Source organism: Oryctolagus cuniculus, chromosome 19 (assembly GCF_964237555.1).
Source record: "Oryctolagus cuniculus chromosome 19, mOryCun1.1, whole genome shotgun sequence".
Lineage (NCBI taxonomy): Eukaryota > Metazoa > Chordata > Mammalia > Lagomorpha > Leporidae > Oryctolagus > Oryctolagus cuniculus.
The window spans coordinates 46,221,491-46,240,316 of NC_091450.1; the positions used below are offsets into that span (position 1 = coordinate 46,221,491).

The following is an 18,826-nucleotide window of genomic DNA, read 5'->3' on the forward strand; positions in this document are numbered from 1 at the left end:
AGCAGATGAGGTACAGTAAAAACAACAACAACAACAACAACAAAAACAAGAATAAAAACCATCACCGTAACAAGGAAGACACAACAGAACTCCCTCACCTGGGCACACCCAGCCACGGTCACCTGATCCTTTATGACCAGGGCAAAATGCAACCTGCGCATAGAGCATCCTGCTCCCATTAAATGCTGCTGTTTGTGGGGCTCTTTTTTTTTAATAAAAAGGGCAGCGATTATGCTTTATTCTTCAGGGGGAAAGAGAACATTAAGTTGTTTATATTATGCGATCTTCACTATGTAAAATGTGCATTTAACAGGAGGGTGAGCACGCAAATAAATGAGCAGTTGCCTCTGGTTAGTCTCTTCCCTATTTGTTTTTTTCCAATTATATTTGCTTTTTGATATATTCAAATTTTCCTACAGAGAGCATGCATTACTTTTTAAGATCAGGGAACAAAATTGTTAGGCTGGAAAACAATGTTTTAATCAAACTCCAACAGAAGGTAAGCAGGCATAACAATATTAATGTTAGAAGAACTAAATTCAGGGCCAAAAAAAGGGCATGTTTTAAAGATGCCGACAACACTACATCAGGGTAAGCACCCGTCGCTGATAATGAAGGCGTGCAGATACAAATCTACAGTCACCAAAGGAGCTGACAACAACACACAGAAATCAAACATTATTAGGAACGCAGGAAGGAATGCCATTGTAGGAGACTTTACAACATCATTATCCAAAAAAAAAAAAAAAAAAGATTTCAGAAAAAAAAGCTCACAGTCTATCTAAATACACAAAATTGCTGTCTGGCAGGAAATTCTGTTCTGTGATGACAGTGTGCGGGGGTCTTTTCAAGTTAGATAAAGAACATTTACACAACTCGATAATACTAGTTGCAAAGACCATCTCAATAAAATAAAATAAAAAAAACAGTACATTTCTCTTCCATTTCAAGAAAAAAAAAGCATTTGTGGTCTGGAGACAAATTCATGAAGAGCAGAGCCAGGAAACAAACAGAAGGAAACGGGGTGAGCGTGCTGAGCCCCTGGCCCCCTGAGTATCTGGGGAACAGAAAGGAGGAGAAGCATGCAGAAGTGACTTGAGGGTCTGATGGAACCAGACACCTCCCTCCACTCCTCTCACCACTACACTGCTCCATTCAGACCTGCAAGGTGAACCCTGGCAGGCTCGGTGCTCCTCCAAGTGTGGCTGCTGCACCTGCTGCGTCCGTGTACCTGGGAGCTGCGGCTCCCAGCCCCACCCCAAACCTCCTGAGGCATCACTCGCTCCAGGGTGGGGCTGCAGGAGGTGCTGACGCAGAAGCACCTGTTGTTGCAGGTGTGTAAGTACCCCTGTTGCCTCGCCGCTGCAGCAGGTGCACCCAGGGAGGTGGGCCTCACCTGGCTCCTACAGTGAATTCAGCTCCTGCTGCCGTCTTTCTGGGGTGTCTCCCCTCCCAGTCTCACCTCCTAGTCCTGCACTCATGTTCAATTCACCTCCCATATAAAAGGCTTGCGCCCCTGTCTTTGTTCTGGGGAAAACGAAATTAAGACAGCTCCTGAACCCACTCAATGCCGAGCCCTGGGCTGCAGATCCCAGCTCTCTACAGCTGGACCTAACTATGCCTTCTGGTTCCCCTTACTCTGGGAGCACCACCAGCAGAGAGTCCTCACTCTCTGGGTCTTCCAGCCCTTCTCTGTGCCACCTCCAGCCTCTGCCTGCCAACCCGCAAGTCCTCCTCCCTCACTGGGTGAGACTGAGGGTCAACCACCAGGGGGACCCTGGGAAACACAGTCTCACCCAGCACTGTGGTTCCACTTAGGCAAAACATGGTGCTACCACATCACATGCTAACCTGTGCTGGGGCAGGTAGATGGCCCAAGGGCTTGAGGATATCAGCAAGAATTCTTTGGGGCCGGCGCCGTGGCTCAATAGGCTAATCCTCCGCCTAGCGGCTCCAGCACACCGGGTTCTAGTCCCGGTCGGGGCACCGGATTCTATCCCGGTTGCCCCTCTTCCAGTTCAGCTCTCTGCTGTGGCCAGGGAGTGCAGTGGAGGATGGCCCAGGTGCTTGGGCCCTGCACCCACATGGGAGACCAGGATAAGCACCTGGCTCCTGCCTTCGGATTAGCGCGGTGCGCCAGCCGCAGCGCGCTGGCCGCGGCGGCCATTGGAGGGTGAACCAACGGCAAAGGAAGACCTTTCTCTCTGTCTCTCTCTCTCACTGTCTACTCTGCCTGTCAAAAAAAAAAAAAAGAATTTTTTGAGAAAGTGATGTATATAGGGGGGACAGGTGGGGACAAGTGGGAGAAGGCCAAACAGAGCATGGACGGTAAGCTGCAGTAAGGGGGCTGAGGCAGGTGCAAGGCTTCACAGAGAAGGAGGCCGTGGGCAGTGAGAAGGGGGAAGGGCTTCACTGAGTGAAGGAACTGAAGGGGCTTCCTCTCGCGAGAAGACCATCACCGTGAAGTTCAGGAGAATATGTAGACAATGAAATGACCCAGGATAAAAGGTGAAAAACCTGTCCTTAAAGGTATCTTGCTGGAGCCAGGTGCACTGGAGCCCTTCAGAGCAGGGGCAGGTTCACAAGGGGCACAGGACCCCAGCTCCTGGACTGATTGAATGTCAGAGGCTCAGCCCCACGCTCCTGGAGACGCAAGCGTCCTTAAAAATGCTTATGCAGGGGCCGGCGCCATGGCTCACTTGGTTAATCCTCTGCCTGCGGCACCAGCATCCCATATGGGTGCCAGGTTCTAGTCCCGGTTGCTCCTCTTCCAGTCCAGCTCTCTGCGTGGTCTGGGAGGGCAGTGGAGGATGGCCCGAGTGCTTGGGCCCTGCACCCGTGTGGGAGACTAGGAAGAAGCACCTGGCTCCTGGCTTCGGATCGGCGTAGCTCCGGCCATAGAGGCCATTTGGCGGGGGGGGGGGGGGGGGGGGGTGAACCAAGGTGAACCAACGGCAGGAAGAACTTTCTCTCTGTCTCTCTCTCACTGTCTATAACTCTACATGTCAAATAAAAAAAAATGTTCATGTAAAATGGAATTCAAAGAGAGGTTTATTTGGTGCAAACAACTGTGTGATGCCTACATGAAAGGGATCTTTATGAAAAATATATTATAAAGTAATGCAAGGGCTGGTGTTGTGGTACAGCAGGTTAAGCAGCCCACATCAAAGCACAGGTTCAAGTCCCTGCTGCTCTGCTTCTGATCCAGCTCTCTGCTCATGTGCCTGGGAAGGCAGCAGAAGAAGACCCAAGTGCTTGGGTCCCTGCCACCCATGTGGGAGACCCAGATGAAGCTCCTGTCTCTTGGATTCAGCCTATCCCAGCCCTGGCTGTTGGGAGAACGAACCAGGGGATGAAAGATCTTGTTCTCTCTCTCTCTCACACTCAGTCTTTCAAATCAATAGTAAAATAAATCTTTAAAAGGAAACTATGCACGGATTTCAAAAAAACACACCAAAAATAAACTATCTTTTAATACCTGTTTCCATGAACTTTTTGAAGTACACTGGTAATCGGGTCTTAAACAAGACCCGTGGCATTGCTATCTCTTCCTCCATTTCTTCCTGACTTAGGAGGAGGTCTTGGTGGGATAATCCTCCTCCTACTCAGCAGGCTGAAAGCCCAGGGCTTAGTCCACTCCTAATCCCACGGCTGTGCAGAATCTTAGCCTCCCTGGCCTGCAGGCAGGCTTTCACAGCCATTGGGAGCTCCTGAGGGTTTCTCCCTGTGGTGAGTATGGTGATTTTTGTAAGCTATGAGCATGATGAACCAAACCAATCCCCTTCACACTTCGGTCCAGTTGTCTCCAAGGATGTCCAGGGAGCTTTGCTATTGTCATCCAATATTTGCTTGCTTTATATTTTTAATTGATCCACTGAGCTGAATTCAAAAAGACCTGTAAACATCATTGGCTTTGACCTACAATCATTCTTTTAAAATGTTTATTATTTTCATCTGCTTGAAAGGCCGATAAAGACAGAGAGATAGAGACAGAGAGGGAGAGGGAGAGGGAGAGGGAGAGGGAGAGGGAGAGGGAGAGGGAGAGGGAGAGGGAGAGGGAGAGGGAGAGGGAAATAGAGAGAGAGAGAGAGAGAGAGAGAGAGAGAGAGATCTTCCATCCACTGATTCAGTCCCCAAATGCCCACAACAGCCAGCGTTGCACCAGGCCAGAGTCAGCAGCCAGGAACTCCGTCCAGGTCTCCCAGGTGAGTGGCAGGGACCCAGGTACTCGAATCATCAATGCTGTTTCCCAGGGTGCTGGGTTAGAAACAGAGCAGCAGGGAGTGGAGCCTGCACTCTGGGATGAGACACACAGGCACCCCCACACAGCAGCTCAACCCGCTCAGCCAAAGCAGCCAACCCTCCACGATCACATTGAGAACCGAGACGCAGAGGGGAGTTCTGATGTCCGATGAAGAGGTCCCAACGGAATTTCTTCTTTCACTTCTTGGAGAAGGACAAAGGAGGTGGCGGAGGGGGGAATGGGATGGGGAGAAGGCTGGGGGTGGAACTCAGCCCTTCACCATTGTCTATTTATTTATTTATTTATTTGGACAGGCAGAGTGGACAGTGAGAGAGAGAGACAGAGAGAAAGGTCTTCCTTTTTGCCGTTGGTTCACCCTCCAATGGCCGCCGTGGCTGGTGCACCGCGCTGATCCGAAGGCAGGAGCCAGGTGCTTCTCCTGGTCTCCCATGGGGTGCAGGGCCCAAGCACCTGGGCCATCCTCCACTGCACTCCTGGGCCACAGCAGAGAGCTGGCCTGGAAGAGGAGCAACCGGGACAGAATCCGGCGCCCCAACCGGGACTAGAACCCGGTGTGCCGGCGCCGCAAGGCGGAGGATTAGCCTATTGAGCCGCGGCGCCGGCCACCATTTTCTGTTAAGGGAAGTGCATCTAGATACACGAGCAATAATTTATTCCTACGAGCCCTGGGAGCCAGCCTTCACCTGGATTTCTTCCTCTAAAACACGCCCCTCTCCCACCCCGGCTCCCTGGGGAGTGCACGGGGCCCCGCCCTCCAGCTGACAGCAGGCAGCCCCTACCTTCGTCACTGTTGTCATCCACCAGGATGATCTCCTTCAGCAGGTGCGTCGGCGTGTGGTTGACGGCACTGTGCACGGAGCGCAGAATCACCGACAGGGCCTCGTTCACGAAGATGAAGATGATGGAGATCTGCGGCAGCTCCTTGGAGTACTTGAGCTCCTTGCACCTGGGGGACGAAGAGCCAGGGCGGGACAGGAGAGTTAGCGGCAGCACCGCGGCACGCGCGTGGCAGCTGGCCTCGGCAAGGATTGCAGCCCAGGCCTTCCAAGGCGTGGATCTCTGGTTGCCTCTTGACCTCCTCCAGGCTAAGAAGTGAAAAATGAAACCAAGGAGGAGATTAAAGGACCCAGTCTCACTTTCCCCAATTTTTACCAAAGGCAATGCATTATATTCGGGCATGCATCTTACTCGTGGCTCCTGTGTCACCCAGAAGTGCCCCCACACTTCCCCTAGCCCTGTCTTCAGCGCACACCTGTGCAATTTCTCATTCCTAGCACCTGCGTTTGCATGCCTACAGCTTTCTTTACTGCCGCCTAGGCAACTGCCCTCACTCTGGGAGCTCTTATCTCAAGATCCCTGAGACTGGGTGTACAAATAGCCCGGCTCCCTCTCCCCTTGACAAGTTAACTCTAAATTCCCCCAGTGGGATTAAGATCCCATGACCCACAGTTGCAATCTGCATCACAGGTCTTCCCCTAGCAGTGGCTTTGTCACCTTTCAGGTAAACCACCTGCACGCGGGTCTAATGCTCCTATTTCCAATGACCTATCTCCAGAGTAACACCATCAAGACATCTACTGAACGCACAGGTGACCAGCAACAAACTAAGATCTCTGCTCCCACGGAGCTGCCTTTCTAGAAGAAATGAAACCACACGCCAACAACAACAAATAAAAGAAGTGGATTTTCCCACTTGCAACTATCATATCCTAACCCTAACCCTAACCTAACCCTAACCTAACCCTAACCCTAGCTAAAGCCCTAACCCCAGCCTCAGTCCTAACCCTAGACCTAGCCTTAGCCCTAATCCTAACCCTAAACCTAACCCTAGCTTAATCCTAAACCTAACCCCAGCCCTAACATTAACCCTAGCCCCAGCCCTAACCTGACCCTAACCCTATCACTAACCCTAGGCCCAGCCTAACCCTAGATCTAACCTAACCCTACCCCTACCCCTACCCCTAACCCTAGCCCCAGCCCTAACCCTATCCCTAACCCAAACTCCAGTCCCAGACCTAACCCTAGCCCTAGTCCTAACCCTAACCCTATCCCTAACCCTAACCCTAGCCCCAGCCCTAACTCTAGACCTAACCTAACCCTAACCCTAACCCTATCCCTAACTCTAGCTCCAGACCTAACCTTAGCCCTAGCCCTAGCCCTAATCCTAACCCTAAACCTAACCCTAACTTAATCCTAAACCTAGCCCCAGCCCTAATATTAACCCTAGCCCCAGCCCTAACCTAACCCTAACCCTATCCCTAACCCTAATCCTAGGCCCAGCCTAACCCTAGATCTAACCTAACCCTACCCCTACCACTAACCCTAGCCCCAGCCCTAACCTAACCCTAACCCTAGACCTAGCCCTAGCCCTAATCCTAACCCTAAACCTAACCCTAACTTAATCCTAAACCTAGCCCCAGCCCTAACTCTAGACCTAACCTAACCCTAACCCTAACCCTATCCCTAACCCTAGCTCCAGCCCTAACTCTAGACCTAACCTAACCCTAACCCTAAATCTAACCCTAACCTAATCCTAACCTGAACCCTAGTCTAAACCCTAATCCTAACCCTAGTCCTAGTCCTAACCCTAACCCTAACCCTAACCCTAACTGACACACCCAAGCCTGGTTCAAGGTGTTCTAAAATCTCCCTGGGGGCAGGAGCCGACCTCCCTCCTGCAACCCCTCCGCAGAGATGAAACAGCAGCACCCTGCACACCCAGGCTGGCCTCAGGGGGCCCGCAGCGTTGGCCAGGGCTCCAGGTGACGTGACAGAAGATTTAACACCTGGGGAACGCACTGCGCAGCCCTCGGTCACAGAAGCACCTTGTACTCTCTCTGGGCAGCACTGCGGGGATTTTATTGCTACGCCTGGCCTAAGCCATTTCGGAAACAGCGAACAGAAACCTAGCAGAACGGAGCACGGAGAGATATGCGCATTTTAATGCACCCTTCCCCTCTTGGAGGGAGACTGCACAATATATAGCCCAATGCGTGAGCCAGCAAAACAAAGGAAAGAGGACGGAGGGATGGAGTGAGAGGGCTGAGATGCTGAAGACGGAGCGAGAGATACGGCTGTTTTTTATGCGGAACAGCTCGGACTGTGTCGGGCCGTATTAATCAAGTAGGCAATTTTCGGAAGAAAATAAAGCTTTGTTACAATATACGCGGGTGTCTCCTGGAGGGGACCATCCAGGGACACATTGATCATGCAGGCTCATTTTTACTGTGTCGCTGTAAATCTACTTCTGGGGGTTGCCAGGGAGTTTCGGGTGGCTATTGAAAGGGCTTCCGGCAGTCGGGGAGAACCATGTCATGAACTGTGTGGTGCTTCGAGGGACGAGGGCACCCCAGAAGGTCGCCTGGACGAGGGCACCCCTGAAGGTCGCCAGGAGCCCCCTCAGCCCTCTGGAGCCCCCAAGTCTGGCAGGTGCCCCAGGACTCACCCGCTTGTACAGGGAGCACACACCCACTGTGCATACCCCAGTGCTGATCCTGCACCTGGTGTCTCACAACAGATTCTGGTTCTTGCAATGAAGAAGAAAGGCCAGACTGCATGGTACCCACACCAAGCCAGGGGCTCACACTGCATATCAAATACCAAGTTGGAAGCCTCTTGCCTTGAGTGGGCAACTCCACCTGGTGAAGTGAGACATGCGGGAGAGCGTTTGGGAGATGGGGGCCTCAGTCTTGCCCTTTCGGGGGACCGAGGTGGCTTTTCAATAAGTCAATAAATTTGAAAAAGCCGGCACTGAGACACAGTGGGTTAAGCCACCACCTGTAATGTCTACATTCCACATGAGCACCGGTTTGAGTCCTGTTTGCTCCACTTTTGATTCAGCTTCCTGTTAATGCGCTTGGGAAGGCAGCAGAAGATGGGGCAAGTGTTTGAGACCCTGCCACCCCTGTGGGAGGCCCAGATGGAGTTCCAGTCTCCTGGCTTCAGCCTGGCCCAGCCCTGGTTCTTGTGGCCATTTGGGGAATAAACCAGTGGATGGAACATCTGTCTCTCTAGCTCCCTTTCAAATAGATAAACACATCTTTAAGAAATAAATAAAGCTGGTATCCCCAAGTATCAGAAGACAGAAGTGTTCCAGTATGCATGGACCACAGTCCCCTGGATATGCTATTCACTCCCCCAACACACACACACCCACACACACACCCACACACACACCCATCAGTCTCTTCATCTGTCAGGCTACAAAGCAAACCATGCCAGACTCAGCACCAGGATTCCTGTAAGCATCAGGTGATACAGAACCTCTGAGAGGCCCAGAAACAGGTACCATGCTATCGAATGAGAAGGTCCAGTCTGCTTGGCTGGCTCCTCCCTTCTGCCTTCTGGCCTCTCTGTTCCCCCTACACATCCACCATCACCTTGACGTCCAGAGCGTCCCCTAGACCGAGGACACCCCACCCCCAGGACCCGTGGAGGGTAATTATTATAAAAACCAGCATCATTTCTGCTGCTCTACAGAGGCAGACTCTCTCTCTTTTAAGTGGTGGGATGTCTTTTCTTTTTGTAAGATTTATTTTTACTTGAGAAGAGAGAGAGAGAGAGAGAGAGAGAGAGAGACTGGAAAGAGCAGCAACTCCTGTGCCTCAAAGAGCATGCTGGATGGATCCCTGCTGTGACCTTGTGACCCTCAGTGGGTCCCAACTGCAGGAGACCTGGATGTCCCACCCCTGCACACAGAGCTCCCCCACCCCCACCCCATCACCTCCTCATTCCTGGAAGGCACTCAGGTGCCCAGTGCCACAGTGGTGGGTGGCAGGCATGGCACCTCTGGATGGGAGAGGAGCAGCCAGCTCCAAGTACACCTTGCAGCCCGTCTCTGTAGGACTGCACATACAGAATTGGGGACATTTCTTGCCTCCCCCTTGGCTCTGAGGGTATAAAAACCAGGTACGTAAGAGCAGCTGGGAGGCCGTGTGAATAAAAGAAGGGATCAGAAAATTGACAGACACCTGCAGAGAGGAGAGAGGATGATAAACCCCATCCACTGCAAAATATCTCAAAACCCATCACTGGGAGGTGCTGGGCGCCGCCTCTCTCTCAATCTCGAAGTGGATCTGGGCCCCAGAAGTCACCAATTCCCTCTCAATAACTGGTCAGTAGGCAAGCAACAATCCTTGGTGCCAAAGAAGCTTACTGGCAGGAAAGCTATTGATCCAGATCAAGTTTCTTTTTTTTTTTTTTTTTTTTTTTTGACAGGCAGAGTGGACAGTGAGAGAGAGAGACAGAGAGAGAAAGGTCTTCCTTTGCCGCTGGTTCACCCTCCAATGGCCGCCGCTGCAGCCGGCGCACCGCGCTGATCCTGGCAGGAGCCAGGAGCCAGGTGCTTTTCCTGGTCTCCCATGGGGTGCAGGGCCCAAGCACCTGGGCCATCCTCCACTGCACTCCCTGGCCATAGCAGAGAGCTGGCCTGGAAGAGGGGCAACCGGGACAGAATCCGGCGCCCCAACCGGGACTAGAACCCGGTGTGCCGGCGCCGCAAGGTGGAGGATTAGCCTATTGAGCCACGGCGCCGGCTCCAGATCAAGTTTCATCAATGCCCAAGGCCCAGGGGGGGGGACTATGAAGAAATTCAAAGCCAGGTTCTCCTGAAACATCGGGAAAAGGATGCTCAGCCAAGCTGCTCTCAGAACCATCAGAGGCAAATGAGCCAACCCAGTGTGGTCTCTGAGGCTGCGAGCCTCTTACTGCCCACTGGTCCATGAGTCTGTCCATTTTCCCACGTGCCTAGGATGCTCCCTTGAACTCCCACATGAGGGTAACCATTATTCCCCTTCCTCCACCCTTTGCCCCCCCAACGGCCAATGACTTCACTTAGCACCCAAGGTGCCCAGGATCTCACTTCACTGTTGGCGAGCTGGGCGGCCAGGCTGCCTCTGGAACCCCCCGAAGGAATCTCAATTGAAACACGGGGAGCTGGTGTTGTGGCACAGGGGGTTAAGCTACCATTTGCAGTGCCCACATCCCATATCAGGGCATTGGTTTGAGTCCCAGCTACTCCAGTTCTCATCCAGCTCCCTGCTAATGTGTCTGGGGAGCAGCAGATGGAAATGAATTGGGTTCCTGCCATACTACAGCAGACTGGGGCGTCACACCCCATCAGAACCTTGTCATTGCAGTCCCTCATCCTGTCCCTGTCACAGCCGAGGCGCTTCAGATCCACAGCCCAGGATGTCCAGAAGAACCATCTAGAACATGGGTAGCCACAGCACGATGATGTCTGGACACACACCCCTCCCCGCCCCCAGGACTTCCTCACTGCCCGGAGCCACTGTACCTGGACCACTGACAACGTCAACCACCATCACTACCTTTCCTTCTGTATCTGTGTTCCCAGGATCTCCGTGTCTTGGGGCTGTCTGTTTTCTCCCCAAGCCAGCCCAGCTGCAACCTCTGCACCTTCCTTCAGCCATGCTCTGCCCCTGCCCACCCCTCCTTCCAGGTCCCTTACCCCTAAGGTCCTTCTGACCCCATCCACCCATCCACTTGACTTTGCTCCCTCTGGCTCACACAGCCGACACTGCAGTTCCACTGCTCACCACTGTGCATCTGGGGCCGAGACAAATCCAAGGTCCCCAGTCCCCCCGCCCCGGAGTCTCTTTGTATGACAGGCAGGTCAGAGCCCTCGATTCTATTTCTCTACACCCTCCTGGGCCCTTCACCACTTTCTTAAGCCCAGCCTCCCCCTCTGCAAGGAATGGTGCCCCCTCCTGCACACAAGAGGAAATCAAAGCCACTGTGTGGTCTGCAGGCCAGCAGCATCAGCACCAGTGGCATCCAGGAACTTGTCAGGAAGGCGAAGTTCAGGCTCTACCCAGACCCCTGAGTCAGAGTCCCCCGGGGGTGCCCAGCCATCTGTTATCTGTCTCATCAAGCCATTCAGGGGACCCCCATGCACATGGAAGTGTAAGAAGCACCCCCTCCTGTAAGCAAAGCCACCTAGGAACTCACCCTCCCTACTCCCCTCCACCTTGTGGAAAGCCAGGTCCTAGAGGTCAAAGGTGACCCCTTCCTTTTGGCTGAGAGGTGCCAGCTGCCTCCCACTGAGCTCCTCTCCTCCCTCCACCGACTTTTTCCACTTATGGAAGAGACTCAAGTCTCCCAGTTAAATGAAAATACCCTCACCCCCTTCCTCAAAGGGAGCCTATTTAGCTTAGATCCTGAGACCTCACTATCCCCACACCCCTCTCTCAGCTTTCTCTCCCAGGCAATCTTCCCCAGCCACTGGTTCTGGTACCCAAGTTGCCATTTTCTGCCCATCCCATAAATTCCAAAATTCCTCAGGGATCCTTTTTCTGCCCCTTTGCTGTTGTCTTACCCTAATCTGGCCCCAGATGATCTCATTTGAGTCTACAGCTCCGACCAGTACATGGGCAACTTCCAAAGCTGTGTCTCCGGCCAGGACCTTCATCCAAGCCTCTGCTCCTGCTGGACGGCTCCCCAGTGCTCCAAGTTCAGTTCCAAGTTTAGTTGGCCTGAAACTGGAACCCCGATCTCATTGTTCCCTCCTGTGGTCATGGAAGGACACCATCCTGCCTCTTCAGAAGTCAATCAAAGCCAGGGCCCATCAACATAAGCAACCGATCACTCCGTCCTGGAGATGCTACCATCTTTAGGGTCTCCGTGTGACAGGTGTCCCTTCACCCCCATTTTTTTTTTTTTGACAGGCAGAGTGGACAGTGAGAGAGAGAGACAGAGAGAGAAAGGTCTTCCTTTGCCGCTGGTTCACCCTCCAATGGCCGCCGCGGCCGGCGCGCTGCGGCCGGCGCACCGCGCTGATCCGATGGCAGGAGCCAGGAGCCAGGTGCTTTTCCTGGTCTCCAATGGGGTGCAGGGCCCAAGCACCTGGGCCATCCTCCACTGTACTCCCTGGCCACAGCAGAGGGCTGGCCTGGAAGAGGGGCAACCGGGACAGAATCCGGCGCCCCGACCGGGACTAGAACCCGGTGTGCCGGCGCCGCTAGGCGGAGGATTAGCCTAGTGAGCCGCGGCGCCGGCCCCATTTTTACCACCTTAGTTTCCGTCCTCCTCACCCACCTCTGAATGACATCCTTGTCTCCAGTCTGCACTGCCTCCCGGGCAGCCCAATGCCATCCCACCCACCCCGGTGCTACCAGATCTTCTCCGAATGCAATGTGGTCACATGAAGCTCCTACTTCAACCATCTCTTGGCCTTGCCAGAGCATTCAGAATGTGGCTAAAACTCCCTTGCTAGCACCCAAGCTGAGAACCTGTTCATGTCTCCCACCCCGTCTCCTCTCGCTTTCTCAACTTTATATAAATATTCCATTGCTTCTATTTCACATACACTTTGCTCTCTGCCTGAAACGCTCTTCACCCTACCCGACTCTTCCTCCTCCTTCGATGCCCCCTGCCTGATGCCAGAGGCTACTTCTTCATGGCTTCCATACCCTCTGCAAGCTGACATCAGCGCTCCTCTGTCTTCTCCCGCCGCAGACCAGCTACCGTGTCTTCTTTCTTTCCGTTTCCCAGAGCGCACGACGCTTGGCAGGGAGGTGGTTACAGATTTGAAATCCGCCTCCCTTCTCTGTGTATTCCCTCCACCCTTCTACTGATCAAAGGTATCACTTATTTCCTGCCGCAGTGATAACATCGGTGATGACACCTCCACACTTAAAAGCCATCATCCCCAACACAACTGTGCTCCTGTCTCTGTGGATTTACTAATCAGGGCTCAAATTCTCATAGCTGCCTGGGTCAAGCACATTAGCCAGCCCTTCTGCTTCCTTCCTCATCAAGGCATTCCTCTGAGCGTCACAAAGAATGGCACCATATTTAGCAACAGCAGAACATGCAAAATGAGACGTGGCGTGGAGTGACTGAGATGTATGGGGTCTCTCTTCTGGAGCTCTCATTATTAGGACAAATACACACTTTGCTGAGTGGCTTAATTTCCTCCAGGAAGGAGGCGCACACCTCATTAGCTCAGTTCCCCCACACAGAGCGAGCTCCAGGACAAACTGCCTACCCTAGCATTTGAGTCCCTGGGTGCCCATCCTACTGGTCGAATCGGGCCAATTTTCATGAATCAGGATTCAGCCAGCTCCGTGGTAGGAGTTCTTATCTTGGAGTCCATGCAGCCCCAGGAAAACTCGCTGAAGTTGAATGCTACACGTGGTACATGCAGATTGTGTTGTTTTTTTCTTGGAAGACAATGCACACCTTTCATCAGCTTGCTCAGGAGGGCTGGACCCTGGCCAGAGAGCGCCTTTGTCTGTGTGAAATTCCAGGTCGTTGTCACAGGCCAGTAAGTGACCCAGGCCCTGGGGTCAAGCACCTCAGAGGCAAGAAACTCCACAGTTTCTTGGCCAACCTGGCTTCTACAAACATTGATTTTGGAGGATTCTCGTGGACATTTCTGATTCTTGAACTGAACATGTACTGGCTCCATGGCTACCTGGAACATGCTTGTCTCTTGAGCCACAAAGAGTTGCATTGCCAAGGACAGGGCAATTATTGTTAGTCCAAAAAAAAAAATGCATGAGGCTCAGCTGTTCTCGGCCAAGGCCACGTTGAAGGTGCAGGAGGCGCTCCTGGCATGAGCCAAGAAGCTTCCTGTCCAATCTATGGGCAGAGGAATATTTTAAGGGAGAACGGCCCATTGTTCTTCTTTGGTCTTTGTTCTGATCATAGTTCACTGTGTATAGAGCACAGGTTTCCCTAAAAGTGAAGAGGGGACACACACACGCACACACATGCACGCACACACACACACACACAGGCCGGGCATCCCTCAGATTCTCAGGTCAAGAGATGACTCTGCATGGTACAAGGCAGCTTATCTCGCTGCATTCAACAGCAGCAAAAAGGAAAGAAAATCCCCAGAGTTTTATTAAGCAATGGTTCAGGAATAGAATTTCTAAAAACAATTAAGGGTAAATTAATGCAGACAGTTTCAGGCCAGGACGACGAAGCCCTCGGTGCTCTGAAGACACAGGCAATGCTGACTGCATTATATTCATACCTGGTATGTGTCCTGCACCCTTTCGAAGCTAAGTGGAATGAGAGGGGAGATGAAAATACATTAGGAGCTGATACAAGTTGGAAAGAAATTCCTAGACCCAGCAGACTCCTAGCTTGGTCAACAGGATTTTTTATAGCTCTCCAAGGTCATAAAACCCTCTGCTTGGGGCTGGTGCTGTGGTGCAGCAGGTGAGGCTGCCACCTGTGGTGCCGGCATCCCAGATGGGCACCGGTTCGAGTCCCGGCTGCTCTACTTCCCATCCAGCTCTCTGCTGGGAAGGCCATGCAAGACCTGGATGAAACTCCTGGCTCCTGGCTTCAGATCGACACTGCAGCCAGTTGGGGAGTGAAACAGTGGATGGAGGCCCTCTCTCTCTGCCTCTCCTTCTCTCTCTGTGTAACTCTGACTTTCAGATAAATAAATAAATCTTAAAAAAAAAAAAAAAAAAAAAAAAAAAAAAACCCTCTGCTCTCAGCCAAGGTCTCACCACCTCACCTCCACCCAGCCCCTCCCGCTCCCTCCAGAGTTCCAAACTAAAGGTCATGACCCCATACCTTCAGCACCACAGTGAGAACTACCACACCAGTACTGTTTTTCCTTCTCTTGGTTTCTTTCAAAGGCAAAGGAGTTGTAACCATCGTTTTTAAAAGTTTCACGTAGTTGAAAAACCAAAGAGAGAGAGACAGACAGACAGAGAGAGAGAGAGAGAGAGAATCGGCCCTTGGCTGGTTTACTCTCTAAATGCCTGTAACAGTCAGGGCTGGGGCAGACCAGAGCCAGGAGCCCACAACTCCTACCAGGTTTCCCACCCGGGTGACAGGGACACAAATACTTGAACCAGTATCTCCTGCCGCCCAGGGTGCACGTTAGAAGGATGCTGGAATTGGAAGCAGAGGCAAGACTTGGTCCCAATTATTCCAATACGGGAAATGGGCATCCCAAGTGGTGTATTAACTGCTTCACTGAACATCCTCCCTATCTATCATTTTTCCTTTTAGTGTTTGGGCCACATTCACCAGTCAAGCCTGACTTGTTACTGACCGTAATCCTGAAAACACTTCTGCTGTTCCCCAAATCTCCAACCCATCTTCCTTTTATTGTTGTTACCTCTTTGTAGCCAAGGGCAGGCAGGCCAGATCCAACACTGGGTCAGATCCTACACACCAGCCTTCCAGGCTCAGTTCGATCTAGCCTCATCTTGCCCATCTTGGCCAGTCCTAAGGCCTTCTCCCTCCAGGGACTGCCGGAGTGACAGAGCTGCTCCCATTTGTATCATGCGGCAAATGCATTCATGGCCCTACCCTTTGACCTCTGACTCTCAAGTTCTGCCTGCTAAAGAGACTATGCCTGTTTTTCCGCAGCCCTTGGATCTGAACTTGGCCGCATGACTGGTTTTGATCAAGCAGGGCCAGGTGTTGGACGCCAGCTGTTCCTGCGCCTCTGACCCTCATCCGGGAGAAGCACTGGGCTGACCGATGGTTCCAGAAGACGATGCATTAACGGTTATTGTTGGGTGCCAACTCGGCTGGATTGAGGAACACCAAGCGCACTGGGAAGGCTTTCTTCTGGAGTGCAGCTGGGAGGAATCTGAGTGCAGTTGAGTGGAGAAGGTCCACTCGCACTGTGGGTGGTCACATCCAGTGGTCTGAGGATCAGCCACAAAGGTGAAACAAAGGCTACTCTGTCTTTGGGAGCTGGGTTACACTCTCACTCTTCTGTCTTTAGACACCAGAACTCCAGGCTCCCCCCATCTTTGAACACCAGCCCGTAGACCCGTGGTCCTCAGGGTTCCCATACCTATGGCCTTGGACTGAGAATGAAGCCATGGGCTGTGCTGGTTCCAGCCTTGGACTGAGCCCCACCGCTAGCTCTCAGGGCCTGCAGCTTGTGGAACCTCTGTTGGGGGACTTCTCAGCCAGGTCTCCTAATAAATCTCTTGTGTGTCTGTCTGTCTGTCTGTCTGTCTGTTTCTACCTCCTGATTCCCTCTCTCTGTGGGGAACCTGACTAGGATGGAAGACATGGGGAGGGGGGAGTGACCCCCGCAGGACACACATGCCCATGCGAGCCTGAACATTGCAGAAACGACGCTCATACTGCACAGGGCCATTCCTGGTCCCAGTGATCCAAGAGGAAAAAAAAAAAATCAAGGCTCAGAATTACTTCCCCGACATCAAGAAGGTGGTAGACAGAGCTTGACATTCAGCCCAGACCTCCAGGGCCCCAAAGCCCGTGACCTACGGAGACGGAGGGAAACATTCCTCAAGGAATGTCCAAGCACAGAAATGAGCAATGGCTTCTATGCCTGCTTTTTTGTTTCACTGTAGTCTTTGGTTTTTCACATTGCACATGTGTTACTTCCCCACTTCAAAAAAAAAAAACACTGGATGTGTTACTTTCATAAAGATTCCTATGGAAATAGTCTTAACAACTTGACAAATGATTTCAGCATTGGACCTGAAAGAGTAGCGGGGAATAACAAACAGCAAAACGGTTGAGGGGAAAAGGGTATTAAGAACTCCGAGAGACATATATATGATGTTAAATCCAATCTAAAGCTAACGTAATTGAATCAGCGTGCTCCTAGACCAAGCCAGCTGACAACCGAAACAGAATCAGGAGACAGACAGAGCTGATCTTAAAAAGTCTATGCTGAGAAGATGCCGCCAACTGAAGGGTAGGGGAAAAAAAAGCATTCAGTGCATGGTGTTGGGTGCACCGCTTCTCCTGGGGCAAAGCAGTGAGAATCTCCCTGCAAACACTTCAGAGGAAGTTCAGACAAATCAAACTTCATTTGCAGCTTTGTGGCACAGCGGGATAAGCCACTACCCGGGATGCTAGCATCCCATACGGAAGTACCAGTTCAAGTCTTGGCTGTTCTGCTTCCAACCCACCTTCCTGCTAAAGCAACTGGGATAACAGTGGAAGACGGCCCCAGGCTTGGGTCCCTGCCACCCATGTGGGAGACCAACATACAGCTCCAGGCTCCTGACTTCAGCCTGGATCAGCCTGGGCCATTGGAAGTGAACCAGCAGGTGGAAGATATTTCTCTCTCTCTCTTTCACTCTCTCTCAGAATTTCTCCGAATTCTGCCTTTCACATAAAAAAAATATATTTTAAGAATTAGAATTCTAAATAGAAGGAAAATAAAAAAGATAAAAGTGAATATTCACACAAATTCTGGGTATAGAAGAATTTCTAAGTAGTTTAATAATAATTAGAAACCTCAGCTCTTCAAAACAAGATTAAAAGACAATAGTAAATTGCAGAATAAAGAACCCATTTACAGCAATGACAAAAGAATACAAGATCTTATACTATCCAATCTCAAAAACCCAAAGAACACAATTAGGTAAATAAATGGAAAACAGGAACACACAATTGAGAGAACAAAAGAACCAAACGACTAACAAATGCCTGAAAACAGGTGAACCAACACTAGTAATAAAAGTCATTCAAAGGAAAACAATGAAATGTCTGTGCGCCTCTAGGTGGTGAAATTATAAATCATGTTTATTGCTCCTTTATCATGTTCTTGTTCTGATTTTTTATAATGAGCAAACGCAACACAGAAAAACACGTCAGTTTAGACGAACTCATGGATGACAGAGCCATACTGCAAAATGAAAAGGGGAACTGCATTGTTGACTGCAAGCCATGGATTTAGACACGGCTGTGACATCTAGTGCCCACAATCACCCTCTCAGCTCACAACTGGAAGCAGAGTTCTGTGGGGGAAACCAAAAATGCAACTATGTTGTCTTTTCAAATGGGGGTGGTAGGCGGGTGTATAACACTGCTGGATCTCATTTAACCATTATAGACAACAAACACAACTATTGTCCTAACATGGACCAACTTTCTTGTCTCCCCAACAGCTATACCATGATGGGCTTGTATAATAACCACAAAATCAGTCACTGAGCACTGCCTCTCCCGGTGAACACAGAGGGCTGAAACGCATGAGGAACTTAAACATAAAATGACTGTCATCTTATTTAAAAACTGAGTTAGCTCCAGCTCTATGCCAATTTCTTAAGGTAATGGGAACTGTCATTTACAATGATGATGCCGCATCCGATGTGAGCCCAAGGCTGGGTGTTTTATAAAGAAGCTGACCTGTCCAACCGAGTGTCTCTGGCATCTAATCTCACCCATTAATTCCCACTTTTAAAATAACCTCACGACTTTCGTGACCAATTCCTAGCTCTTGGCTGCATTTCTGCTCCGGGATAAAATGGTATGAAAAGAAAATTTCAATCCTCTTAAGTCCCAGCTTCCATTGGTTTTTCAACATCTTATAGATTCTTCCTGCCACCTGCGTCATCGCCCAGACATCCCTAATCCAAAAATCCAAAATGCCCCGAAGTCTGAAACTTTGAGAGCACCAACATGATGTCACATGTGGAAATTTTACACTTGCCTTCATGTGACAGGGTCACAGCCAAAACACAAAAGATTATTATAATGATATAATGGCCAAATTACCATTGGGCTATATATGTAAGGTATATGCAAAACAAACAAATTGCATAGTCAGGATAGCTCATTATATATATA

The 18,826-nt window shown here is 51.1% G+C and overlaps 1 protein-coding gene across 1 annotated transcript in view; it reads right to left on the reverse strand.

Annotated features, from left to right (window-relative positions):
* GALNT17 (polypeptide N-acetylgalactosaminyltransferase 17) overlaps positions 1–18,826 on the reverse strand; it is a 505,081-nt gene that overhangs the window by 277,270 nt on the left and 208,985 nt on the right. The window contains exon 3 of the mRNA XM_008257969.3: positions 5,044–5,210. Coding sequence (XP_008256191.1) covers positions 5,044–5,210 — 167 coding nt within the window. The remainder of the gene's footprint in view (positions 1–5,043; positions 5,211–18,826) is intronic.